This window comes from Camelina sativa, chromosome 9, assembly GCF_030686135.1.
Source record: "Camelina sativa cultivar CO46 ecotype springtype chromosome 9, ASM3068613v1".
Lineage (NCBI taxonomy): Eukaryota > Viridiplantae > Streptophyta > Magnoliopsida > Brassicales > Brassicaceae > Camelina > Camelina sativa.
Window position 1 is genome coordinate 19,600,259 of NC_141888.1, and position 13,100 is coordinate 19,613,358.

Below are 13,100 nucleotides of genomic sequence, written 5' to 3' on the forward strand. Positions count from 1 at the left end.
GGTTTCCTTTGTGTATGCGAGGAACTGTATGGTAGCTCGGCGTGAACTTTGGGCTGAATTGGAACAGACTCATCTCTATGGTAGTCAGCAGAACCATCCTTGGCTAATTCTTGGTGATTTCAATCAAATACTTAGAGCTCAGGACCACTATTCTCTCCACCCTTATCCTTTGCCTTTGACTGGTATGGCTGAATTCCAAGAGTGCATTGATAGCTGTGAACTATTGGAGATGGCCGGAAGTGGATCAAGTCATACTTGGTATAACAATCAGGAGGACAACCCAATAACGAGGAAGCTTGATAGATGTCTCATAAATGAAGCATGGCTGTCTGAATTTCCCCAATCCAATGCCTTATTCGATGCTCCATGTGGATCAGATCACACCCCTATATTGGTCTCTATGACAGATGAGAGAGAGAGAAGGAAAGTTCCATTCAAGTTCTACAACCTATTTTTCCACTCATCCCGATTATCCAACTCTTCTCCAGGATGCGTGGAATATCCAAGATCACTCATGCTCACCTATGTCTCGACTCTGTCAGAAGCTCAAGGCGGTTAAATTGGGTTGCAAGGAGCTAAATCGGAAGCACTTCAGCAACATCCAAGCTCGAACTACAGAAGCTCAAGAATCTTTATCGAGACTACAATCTCAAATACTCACCAACCCTTCACCGTTACTGTTTCAGGAGGAAAAGCAAGCAAAAAAAAAGTGGTTATTATTATCCTCTGCAGAGGAATCATTTTTAAAGCAGAAGTCGAGGATAAGATGGTACACGGATGGAGATGCCAACACCAAATTCTTCCACAACTCTGTCAAAGCTCATCAGATCAGGAACAAGATCGGGTCGCTAATCAATGATCAGGGGGAAAGAATATCAGGAAATACTCAGCTCAAGGACCTAATAATTGACTACTATCAGAAACTCCTTGGCACTAAGAACTCCACTGTCCAACCTTTTTCAGTAGAGGACATTCGGAATCTAACCCACTTTAGATGCAGTCCTGAGTTAGCATCCTCTCTCCAATCAATCCCTACTCCGGAAGAGGTCACATCTGCTATGTTCTCGCTACCAAAAAACAAAGCTCCCGGCCCAGACGGATTCACTGCAGACTTCTTCATACACGATTGGGGAACAGTAGGACCAATTGTGATTGAAGCGGTCACGGATTTCTTCAATACTAGGAGACTCATCAAGCAGGTGAATGCTACGATAATTGCCCTCATACCAAAGACAATCACTGCTGAGTCGTTGGGAGAGTTCAGGCCAGTCTCATGCTGCAACACCATTTATAAGGTAATATCTTGGATTCTGGCAAGGAGACTAAAGTTGTTTACGGATTTGGCGGTTCAGAGGAATCAGGTGGCCTTCATAAAAGGGCGTTTGATATGCGAGAATATTCTGTTGGCAGCAGAGTTGGTATCAGACTTCCACAAGCCAGGTCCAATATCTAGAGGCTGCCTTCAAATAGATATTTCAAAGGCCTTCGACAATGTGGACTGGGTTTTTCTAACCAACATTCTAACCGCAATTGATCTTCCCTCGACCTTTGTCAATTGGTTGGTCACTTGCTTCACTACTCCCTCTTTCTCTATAGCCCTAAATGGAGAATTAATTGGTTAGTTCCCTGGGAAGAAAGGGCTAATACAAGGAGATTCTATTTCTGTTCCACTGTTCGCATTGGTGATGGACATATTATCAAAGCAGCTGGATCTTGCGGTTACTCAAGACAGGATAAAACCTCACCCTCTCTGCACTCAACCTTTGATCACTCATCTAAGCTTCGTTGACGATCTTCTGGTATTTTTTGATATCTCTGAATCATCTCTGGTTGGTATCTTGGAAACTTTGGATCTGTTCAAAAGAGCTTCAGGACTGGGTATCAATCTGAACAAGTCGTGTCTTTTCCTAGATGGAGACAACAGGAATGTCATTCGTTCTTTATCCTCAAGATTCAATTTAACGCATGGCTCCTTGCGTGTTAAATACCTTGGGGTCCCGCTTATCACTCAAAAGCTTTCTGCTTCCGATTACCAGCCATTAATAGATAAGGTGAAGTCCAGAATCTCTGGTTGGACTCATAGACATCTATCGTTCGCCGGAAGACTTCAGCTCCTGCAGTCAGTGATAAATAGCACAATCAACTTTTGGGCCTCGATTTTCTTGCTTCCAACTAAGTGCCTAGAAGAACTGGAGAGAATCTGCTCTGCTTTTTTGTGGAAGGGAGTGGCAGACAGTGCAAGAGGTGCTAAGGTCTCTTGGGAGGTTGTGTGTTCTCCTAAATCTTCAGGGGGACTAGGTCTAAAGAGGCTAGTGGACTGGAATAGGATTTTCGGGTTGAAACTGATCTGGCTTCTTTTCTCTCAAGCTGGATCGCTTTGGGTCTCGTGGGTGAAAGCCCATCTTATAAGGGGTAGATCATTCTGGACTGCTGACTTCAGGACCACAGGAAGCTGGATATGGAGGAGATTGGTGAAGCTGAGAGCCCTTGCTCGACCATTTATCCACTCCAACATTGGCTCGGGAACGGATACTCTCTTTTGGCAAGATAACTGGACAGGGCTAGGCCCATTGATTGACATTGTTGGAGATGCAGGGCCTCGTGTTTCAGGTATAGGGATCCTCAACACAGTCGGCTCCTACCCCGCGGAAGAAATCCACTGGTACAGCTCCTGCGAAGTTGTCATCAGGACAAACCAGCCCCTATCTCATCCCTCGGATCCGACGTGTTCAGTTGGAAGCTAACTTTGGATCAATCGAATGGTTCATTCTCCTCCATGCGCACGTGGAAGCACTTACATCCTGTTGGTTCTCAAGTCCACTGGCATGCTCAGGTATGGTTCAAGGATAGAATCCCAAAAATGGCTTTTTTGACTTGGTTAGCAGCCTTGAATAGACTCACAACAAGGGACAGAATGAGAAGCTGGAATATTCAAGTCCCTGATTCTTGTCTTCTCTGTCTAACCGGGATAGAAACAAGGGATCATATTTACTTTCAATGTCTGTACTCCAAGGTTCTTTGGTATGATTTCTTTGCTCACCTTCTTCCTCAGCTCCCAACATCTTTTAGTGGATTCCTACATTGGATCAAGCGACCTACCACAAATAGGAAGCTAAATGTGATCTGCAAACTCCTTTTTCATGCCCTCATTTACTTCATCTGGTCTGAGAGGAATGCAAGAATCCACACAATAGATTTTCGATCCACTGATAGGCTAAAGAAAGAAATCCAGCTTCTACTCCGACGGAAACTCATTGCTCTCGACAACAAGAATGGCTCTACAACCAACTCACCTCAAGATGATTTTCTCTATATTTGGTTTGAAAATTTCCAGCCTACCTAATCTCTCTCTTTTTTCTCAGCCTTCTGATGTTTTTCGTGATGATGTTTTTCTGGTTCTCACTTCCACCTTGAGACTTTGTATTGTATCCTTCGCTTTTTGCTTATGAATATACCGATATCCTTTTAAAAAAAAAAATGTTTTGTTCTTTTTTCTTTTCTTTTTTCTGTTTTGCTAAGTTTCTTTTATTTCGTAAACTAGTTAAGGTTGTGGTAGCCCTAGAGATGTCAAACGGGCCTAAAGCCTACGGGCCATGTCCGATATGTCACTTAGCGGGGCGGGTTTGGGCTTTAAAATTGATGCCCAAAAAATAGCGGGTCTCGCGGATTCAACCCGTTTGGTTTGTGGGTTAGTTGGGTTTTATTCGATTGAGACCGTGGGTTTGCGGGTGGTCCGACGAACATTTCGTCTTCTTCTCCTCTTTTTATCCTCTTCTTCAATTCTTTCAACCTGTGTCAATTCTTCTTAATTTCTCCATGAATTCAGAGATGCTTTTGATGAATCTGAGTGAAGACTGGTACCCGATTGCGGATTCATTTAGGTTTGTTGTTGTTTTTTTTTTTTTTCTGTTCTTGGTTTTTACAATGTTGCGTTTATAGTGTTTGCTATTGCTTAATCTAGCTCATGAATCATGAGTCCAAAATTTGATCGAGGCTAGTCTAAAATTCTGCTGAATTGGTTTTGCTTCGTGAATCTTTGTTGTTTGTTTTTCTATGTGCAATTTTGAGTTATGACTTAACAACGGCTGCTTCCATCGTCTAACATTGATTTTGTTTGTGTGTGTGTGCATGTCTGTGTTGAGTTTATTGTCAATGCTGGAACCAACAACGCCGCACATCTCTCAACACCAAAAGGTTGATGATGACACCGAGAGAACCTTACTCGGTAAGTCTACCTCTCTAATCTTTGACGGTTTTAGTTTAGAGGAACCTTTTTTGTGTTGATATGTGTATTTGTTTTAGGTGATGATGATAATAAGGAGGCTTTATCTTCTGTTTTCTATCGCATTGAACGGAATCTGAGGCAATCTCTTAGGCCAACATATGAAGTTCTATTTGAGAGGTTGAATACGAATCCAGGAGGGTTGAGATTTTTGTCTATCCTCCGTGCTGAACTTCTATCGATACTCACGTAATGTTTCTCATCTTTCTTGTTTTGTGACTGGAAACGCAAAATAGTTGAAGATTGTTTTTAATCAGATGGTATAATTTTTCCAGTTAAAATCTGACACTGATGGTTTGTTTCCAATGTATAGAATAGAGAACATGTCATCTCTGCGAACGCTAGATTCCTTTTTGAAGGAGAAACTTGGTATGTGGCTTAGTCCTGCTTGTTTAGAGCTTCATCAAATTACTTGGCTTAGTCCTGCTTCTTTAGAGCTTCATCAAATTATGTGGCTTAGTCCTGCTTCTTTAGAGCTTCACCGAAGTTGCTCTTATGGAAACTGTTGCTCAAACAATTCAGGTCAAACTAATCTCCACGACTCCACCCTATACTGAATAGTTTAGATTTTTGGCTATGTGTCTAAAAAACTACTTATACTATAGCAGGAAGTTTCCCAATTCAGTCCGTGGTGTTGATTATCTAATCGTTTTCCCAATCGTTTTCAGCTCAATGAGGGTTTTGACACATCCTCGTTGAAACAACCCGACCCTTTTTTTTTCTTTTTATTAATTAAATATAATATATAATTAAGTATCCCATACTACTTAATTAAACAAACCAACCCACACACAGTAACCAACCAATAATAAATCAACATCCAATTACATGCACAGCGGAAACATATCAATAATACAAAACCAATACAATAACATTTCTATCCATTCTATCCAGCAACCTAACATATCTCTATCCAAGGTTCCATCCTAAACAATATAACAAAGACCAACAACACACAAACGAGACCCTAGTTCATCCTCCTCCTCATCGCCATGATTCCACGTCACATACCTGCACACCACAAACAACAATTGAGATGCGTAAGTATTATCATAAATACTTAGTGAGGCCGTCCTCCCATCTACTGGGTTATACACACAAGCATATGAGACCCTCAAGTTTAAGCAAACAAACAACACACAACAATACATCAAACCAGGAAATCAAGTCTCGACTGAGACCAGTGTCGACCGATGCCTCACGGTGTCGATCGATGCTACAAACAATGGTGTCGACCGATGCTAAACAGTGTCGACCGATGCCACTCCAAATGGTGTCGACCGATGTTTCCTAGTGTCGATCGATGCCTCCTCTGCAGACACGGTCTGCGCGAAACCGAACATCGAACTCTCCTTCCCAATCATCTCGAATCCGTCTCAAACTCACCCAATTACCTCAGAAATCACTGGGAATCACAAAAGCATTGAACCCAAGCAACAAAACAACACAAACAGCAAAGAAAACACACAAACAAGAGAGATCTCATGCTTAGATCAACCATGGTCAAGCACTCACCTCAAGAACAGGAAGATTGGATTGAGAAATGTGGAAAACAACACCTCCAGAAACTCCCCCTTCGTTTCCAGCAACAACTAACCCTCCTACAGCCTCAGATCTCTCCAAAATCTCCAAGAACAAGCCCAGAAAAACTCAAGAACGTTTCTCTCTCTTTTCTCTCTTTCTTTCACTAAGCGGCGACCAAATAACTCCCCAAAAACCCTTAAACTCGTCCTTAGACGCTTATAACACGATTTAGGGATTTAATTGAACCAAACCGAACCAATTCGGCAATTAATCAAACCGGCCGAACCAGAAATTAGTGGTGTCGATCGATGCCACTAGGGTGTCGATCGACACTCCTTTCAAAATCACAGAATCCGGTTCGCGGATGTTACAATTCTCCCCCACCAATATGGATTCGTCCTCGAATCCCGCAAAACCATCCAACTGTCAAGGACCTCCGTGCCACCGTCAACACGGCCCGCACGTCCCCGACCGGACTAACTACCGTCAGCCAAGGTTTCCCGTGCACTGTCGCAACAGCCCGCACACCTCCGACTGAACCACGAGGTCTCCCTCTAGTCAATATACTCACATCAAAGACACTATTTGCTCACAACTCAGTGCTTCCCCCGTCCGTGGTCGCAACCAACGAATCATGCCGGCTCGCTATCAGGCCAACCGCCTTAAGCTACGGCATCCAGGAAGTCACTCACACACACACTCCCCCCGCTCTCAGGTCGCAACCTTCGAGTCATACCAGCTCACTGCCAGGCCACAACCTACAGCTACGGTATCCAAGGAGTCTCACACGCCCACTCCCCCCGCTCTCGGGTCGCAACCCTCGAGACATACCGGCTCACTGCCGAGCCACGGCTCACAGCTACGGTATCCAGGGAGTCTCACACGCCCACTCCCCCCGCTCTCGGGTCGCAACCCTCGAGATATACCGGCTCACTGCCGAGCCACGGCTCACAGCTACGGTATCCAGGGAGTCTCAAAATCCCGCGCTAAGGTCGTCACCCTAAAGCGCGCTCACGGATCGTCATCCGAAGCAAACATACCACTCCCACTCTCTGGCCACAAAGTCCATTGAGCTATCGGTATCACATGAGTTGGGCTCACACTATCCTGAGCAAATAAGTCCGATGTCAACGAGTATCTCCCGACTAGATCTACCTCAACACTTTCCATTTCTGGAAACTTCTATTTTTAGAAACTTTCCATTTATAGCAACCTTCTATTTATGGAAACTTTCCATTTATAGACTCCCGTGCTATTTCCTTTCCTGTGATTTTTCACAAACCCCAAAACCAAAGAACTCCAACTTTTATTAGAACCTCAAATGCAATAATCGTTTACAACTCCAAATGAAAATACATAATGAAAGAAAGAATACATAAGCTAAAACTAAGCGCTGGAATGGACACCCGGTCCTCCCTTCGGCTGCGCCGCAACCTCCATCATCTGCCTCCTCTTAGGACAGAAAGGCCTGATATGCCCTTCCTCCCCGCAATGATAACACTCTCGACGGTACTCCTGCGAATCACCTCCCCTGGCCCCGCTTGCCGACACGTGATCCATGCTCCCGCTCTCATAACCTCTCTGGCCACCTTGGTTCGCCACTGTCGTCTCTTCCCGCTTCCTTTTACGCCTTTGCTCCAACTGCCTATCCTTGTTTGGAATGCTCTGCTCCAATGTCTCCTCTGAACGAACCGCTGGACTGACCACCACTAACTGTGACCTCAAGTCATCCTCTATCCCAGCTGCAACCTCAACCAGCTCCGCCCTCGTGGCATAGCTCCTCACTCTGCACCGAGTCCTCAAATCATCTTGCAAAGCCAGCAAGAACCTCCGCACCTGAGCCGACTCTGGCTCCCAAGCCCGGCCTGCATACCCCACAAGCCGACTGAACTCTGCATCCAGTTCCCGCACTGTACGGTCCCCCTGAGTCAAACCCAAGAACCGTGCCTCCATACGATCAAGAGCCTCCTGAGGAAAATACTTGGAGTTAAACTCCCCCACAAAATCTCCCCAAGACATACCCCGCTGCACCCTCCGTGCTGTCACCGACCTCCACAACACACGAGCATCTCCTGACAAGTAAAACACTGCCAGATCCACCCTGTACCGGTCGGGACACCTAAGCGAAAGGGAAATATCCTCCATCCGCTCTCTCCACTCATCCGCTACACTCGGATCGGTACTTCCTGAGAAATACCCGGCTCCTACATGCCGCAGCTGCTCCATCATCCGCACATACTGTGCATCCACTACCTCGGCCCCCGGCTGCACACCTGCCTGCAAACCCGCCACAGGCTGCACCGCTGGACCCTGCCCACCACCCACTGGCGGCACTACTGGACCCTGCCCACCAACCACTGGCGGCACTACTGGATCCTGCCCACCAACCACTGGCGGCACAACTGCTGGAAGTCGCTGCAAAACCTGAGCTAGGAAGTCCATCAAGACATCCTCCCTGCCTGGAGCACCTCCCGCTGCAACCCCCACACCCGGGGCAACACCGTGACCGACACCGGGCCCATCCGCCCTGCCGTCACCCAAACCAGCCTGGTCTCCAGACACATTAGGATGAACCTGTGACTCCGCCACCTCCTCACTGGCCATGCTCTGGGCTACACTCACACTGGCCTTAGGAACCTGACCTCGTCCCCGACCACGACCACGACCACGCCCACGACCACGAACGCGACCAACAGCACCCTCTCTAGCCATCTGCACTACCCAGAACAGAAGGCTAAGCACACAATTCAAAAACCGCACATAGAGTACACATCTTTTCGTGGAATCTCATTGAAGGCTCGAAGAGGATGATACTAGGACTCCATACCACAAACAAATTGACTAACTACTCATAATCAATTTCCATCTCACAACAACATGTATCAAGCAACAGGAAAATATTCACCCAATTAAATTCCTAACCGCTCTAACCATCCACTTAACCATCCTAGAACCGTAAAGGCTCTGATACCAAAATGAAACAACCCGACCCTTTTTTTTCTTTTTATTAATTAAATACAATATATAATTAAGTATCCCATACTACTTAATTAAACAAACCAACCCACACACAGTAACCAACCAATAATAAACCAACATCCAATTACATGCACAGCGGAAACATATCAATAATACAAAACCAATACAATAACATTTCTATCCATTCTATCCAGCAACCTAACATATCTCTATCCAAGGTTCCATCCTAAACAATATAACAAAGACCAACAACACACAAACGAGACCCTAGTTCATCCTCCTCCTCATCGCCATGATTCCACGTCACATACCTGCACACCACAAACAACAATTGAGATGCGTAAGTATTATCATAAATACTTAGTGAGGCCGTCCTCCCATCTACTGGGTTATACACACAAGCATATGAGACCCTCAAGTTTAAGCAAACAAACAACACACAACAATACATCAAACCAGGAAATCAAGTCTCGACTGAGACCAGTGTCGACCGATGCCTCACGGTGTCGATCGATGCTACAAACAATGGTGTCGACCGATGCTAAACAGTGTCGACCGATGCCACTCCAAATGGTGTCGACCGATGCTTCCTAGTGTCGATCGATGCCTCCTCTGCAGACACGGTCTGCGCGAAACCGAACATCGAACTCTCCTTCCCAATCATCTCGAATCCGTCTCAAACTCACCCAATTACCTCAGAAATCACTGGGAATCACAAAAGCAACGAACCCAATCAACAAAACAACACAAACAGCAAAGAAAACACACAAACAAGAGAGATCTCATGCTTAGATCAACCATGGTCAAGCACTCACCTCAAGAACAGGAAGATTGGATTGAGAAACGTGGAAAACAACACCTCCAGAAGCTCCCCCTTCGTTTCCAGCAACAACTAACCCTCCTACAGCCTCAGATCTCTCCAAAATCTCCAAGAACAAGCCCAGAAAAACTCAAGAACGTTTCTCTCTCTTTTCTCTCTTTCTTTCACTAAGCGGCGACCAAATAACTCCCCAAAAACCCTTAAACTCGTCCTTAGACGCTTATAACACGATTTAGGGATTTAATTGAACCAAACCGAACCAATTCGGCAATTAATCAAACCGGCCGAACCAGAAATTAGTGGTGTCGATCGATGCCACTAGGGTGTCGATCGACACTCCTTTCAAAATCACAGAATCCGGTTCGCGGATGTTACACTCGTTTCCTGAGACATGATCGAGACATCAAAGCAGATAACAACAGTGGGTCAAGGCTCCATGGGACATGATCACATGAACTCGACCTTGGGTTTGGCTGCAGCCTACAACAGCGTACAGGTAAAGTTTAAACCAAACCCTGTGACACACCTAGAAGCTTTGAAAGATAATTAAAACAAATATTTATTAAATTAGTAAATACTAACTAGATATTAGAAGATTTAGTCGTTTAGAGTTTGTATAAAAGCTGAAAAGTGAAAACCCTAAGACATACAACTTCACAAGACGAGACACACGACTTCACAACCCTAAGACACACGACTTCAGACCTCAAAGTCTTAGTGATCTAACAAAGCTCTAAATTGTTAATCGTGATGGTAAGTTATACATTGTTCCTTTTTGTCTATTGTCAAAACCTCAATCTTTTAAATTCTTGTGATCTCATATCTCAATCGTTGTTTTTTTTTTAAAGGATTCAAATGATTCTTATTATTTGAGATCAATAGACTTAGAATCTCAAAGAGTAATTGATGATGCAAATGCTGAAGAAGAACAACGTTTGTTTGATGGAACACAGCCATCTACATCTCGTAAAAGAGCAACAATTCATATTGATGATGATGATGTCGATAAGGACAAAGGTACAACATCAACAGAACCAAAGAAGAGAAAGCACAATAAGTTTGATGGTGATGATGGTCTCCATGATAATGTCAAAGGAGATAAAGGAAAAGGGAAAGCAACATCAACAGAACCAACGAAGAGAAAGCAGTATGCAGATTGCTGGGAGCATTTTACAGTGGTTAAGTAGACTATTAATGGAAAACTTCAAAACAGAGCAGAATGCAATCACTGCAAGAGGGATTATGCGTACAATTCAGACAAGAACGGTACAAAATCTTACAATAGTCATATGGAAACCTGTAAGGTTCGGCTTAGTAATGTTGATATTAGTAAAGTGATGCTCAATACTGAGGCAAGATTACAAGCTAGGAAGATTGATCATATGGTTTTTCGTGAAATGGTAGCTAAGTGTATCATTCAGCATGATCTCCCATTTGCCTATATTGAATATGAGAGAGTTAGATCAGTCTGGAAGTATTTGAACGCAGATGTGAAGTTTATAAGCAGGAACACAGCTGCAGCAGACGTTTACAAGTTCTATGAGACAGAGACAGAGAATTTAAAGAGAGAATTAGCTAACCTTCCAGGGAGGATTAGCTTCACTTCTGATTTGTGGAATACAATCACTCATGAGGGCTACATGTGTCTAACAGCACACTATGTTGACACGAACTGGAAATTAAATAGCAAGAATATTGCGTTCTATGCTTTTCCGCCTCCACATTCAGGTATGCACATAGCAATGGAGATTTTGGAGAAGTGGAATGATTGGGGAATTGAGAAAAAAGTGTTTTCCATCACGTTAGACAATGCTACTGACAATGACACAACACAAGAGATTCTAAAATCTCAGCTCATGTTGCGGAGTGATTTGTTATGTGGAGGAGAGTATTTTCATGTGAGATGCGCAGCACATATTCTCAATATCATTGTTCAGATTGGCCTGAAAGAAATAGATGATGCATTGGAGAAGATCAGAGAGAGTATCAAATATGTTCAAGCTTCTGAAAAATGTGAGATATTGTTTGAAAAATGTGTGGTAGCTGTTGGTATAAAGATGAAAGCGGGTTTGATACTGGATGTGAGAACTAGATGGAACTCAACATACAAGATGCTTGATAGGGCTCTCAAGTATCGAGCTGCCTTTGGTAATCTCAAAATCATTGATGGGAGAAACTACAACTTTCACCCTACAGAAGTTGAATGGCACCGATTGAAGCAGATTTGTGAATTTTTAGAGCCTTTTCATCAAATCACTAATTTGATCTCTGGTTCTACATATCCAACTTCAAACTTGTATTTCATGCAAGTTTGGAAGATCAACAATTGGTTGATATCGAATTCACATAATCAAGATGAAGTAATCAGGAATATGATTGTTCCAATGAGAGAAAGGTTTGATAAGTATTGGGAAGAGGTTAGTGATGTATTTTAAATGACTACGGTGCTTGATCCAAGATTGATGCTAACACTGGTAACTTTTTGTTTTGAAAAGAACGACAAGAGTTCTGCTCAAACAAGGATTAAACATTTGCATGGTAAGCTTACTACTCTTTTTGAATCTTATGAGAATAAGTCCATTTTCGCGTCATCTTCTACAGAAACAAATGAAACTAATCAGCCAAGTGATGAGAATGAAGGAAAAAAGGGAATTTTGGCAACTATGATGTAAGTATTCAAATTTTCAGTCTCTTAAGCTATTGGTTCTCCTGTTTTAATACTGAAATTAATTTTAATACATTTGTAGGATTTTATAAACTTTCGCAAACAAACGGTTGTTACTAGTGGAAAGTCTTCTTTGGAAATGTATCTAGATGATCCGCCGATAGACATGATGGAGTATGAGAGTTTGGATATTTTAAAATATTGGAAAGAGATGACTCTCAACGCTATGGAGAACTGGCGTCAATGGCTTGCGACCTTCTTAGTATATCAATCACAACAGTAGCATCTGAATCTTCTTTTAGTATTGGAACTCGAGTTCTGAACAAGTATAGAAGCCGTTTTCTCCCAAAAAATGTTCAAGCACTAATTTGCTGCCGTAATTGGTTAAAAGGTTTTGAAGCATCTGAAAATGGTAAGCAAATAGTTTTTATAATTTTCACAATTTGGTATTGTGTAATTTTTATGTGATATATATTTATGTTCTATATGTAGAGGAGGATGAATAATTTAATGAATTATGAGACACTACCTTCTTTCCAATCAATTGTTGATGATGAAGCTTGATTTGGTTGAAGATATATCTTGACCTTGAGATTTCTGTTTTCAGTTTTCAATTTCAGTTTAATACTTTGTTTTTTTGTTTCAGTTCAAGTACTTTTATTAATGTTTCAGTTTAATACTTCTTTCATTATCGATTATTGGTTTTTGCTGTTGTTTATGGTTCTCTATCACTATCATGGTTTATATTACTCATCTGAACATGTCACTAAAAGAGATTCCACGTATGGACAAGGATCATTCTGAATTTGTGATACGATGAATATAGTAAA

The 13,100-nt window shown here is 43.0% G+C and overlaps 1 protein-coding gene and 1 pseudogene across 2 annotated transcripts; both read left to right on the forward strand.

The window, feature by feature from the left end:
* Positions 1–2,860: 2,860 nt before the first annotated feature.
* On the forward strand, positions 2,861–3,343 carry LOC147938332 (uncharacterized). The gene has a single exon (XM_087465592.1). The coding sequence runs from the start codon at positions 2,861–2,863 to the stop codon at positions 3,341–3,343; it is 483 nt and encodes a 160-aa protein (XP_087321718.1).
* A 6,653-nt stretch (positions 3,344–9,996) lies between these two features.
* Positions 9,997–12,773, forward strand: LOC147938333 (zinc finger BED domain-containing protein RICESLEEPER 2-like; annotated as a pseudogene). The gene is made up of 3 exons (XR_015566248.1): positions 9,997–10,101; positions 10,421–12,273; positions 12,353–12,773. The product of XR_015566248.1 is annotated as a zinc finger BED domain-containing protein RICESLEEPER 2-like (transcript).
* The last annotated feature ends 327 nt before the right edge of the window (positions 12,774–13,100 follow it).

Bases quoted from the DNA above. Each gene is read 5' to 3' on its own strand.
- LOC147938332 (XM_087465592.1), top strand. From the start codon at position 2,861: ATGGCTTTTTTGACTTGGTTAGCAGCCTTGAATAGACTCACAACAAGG.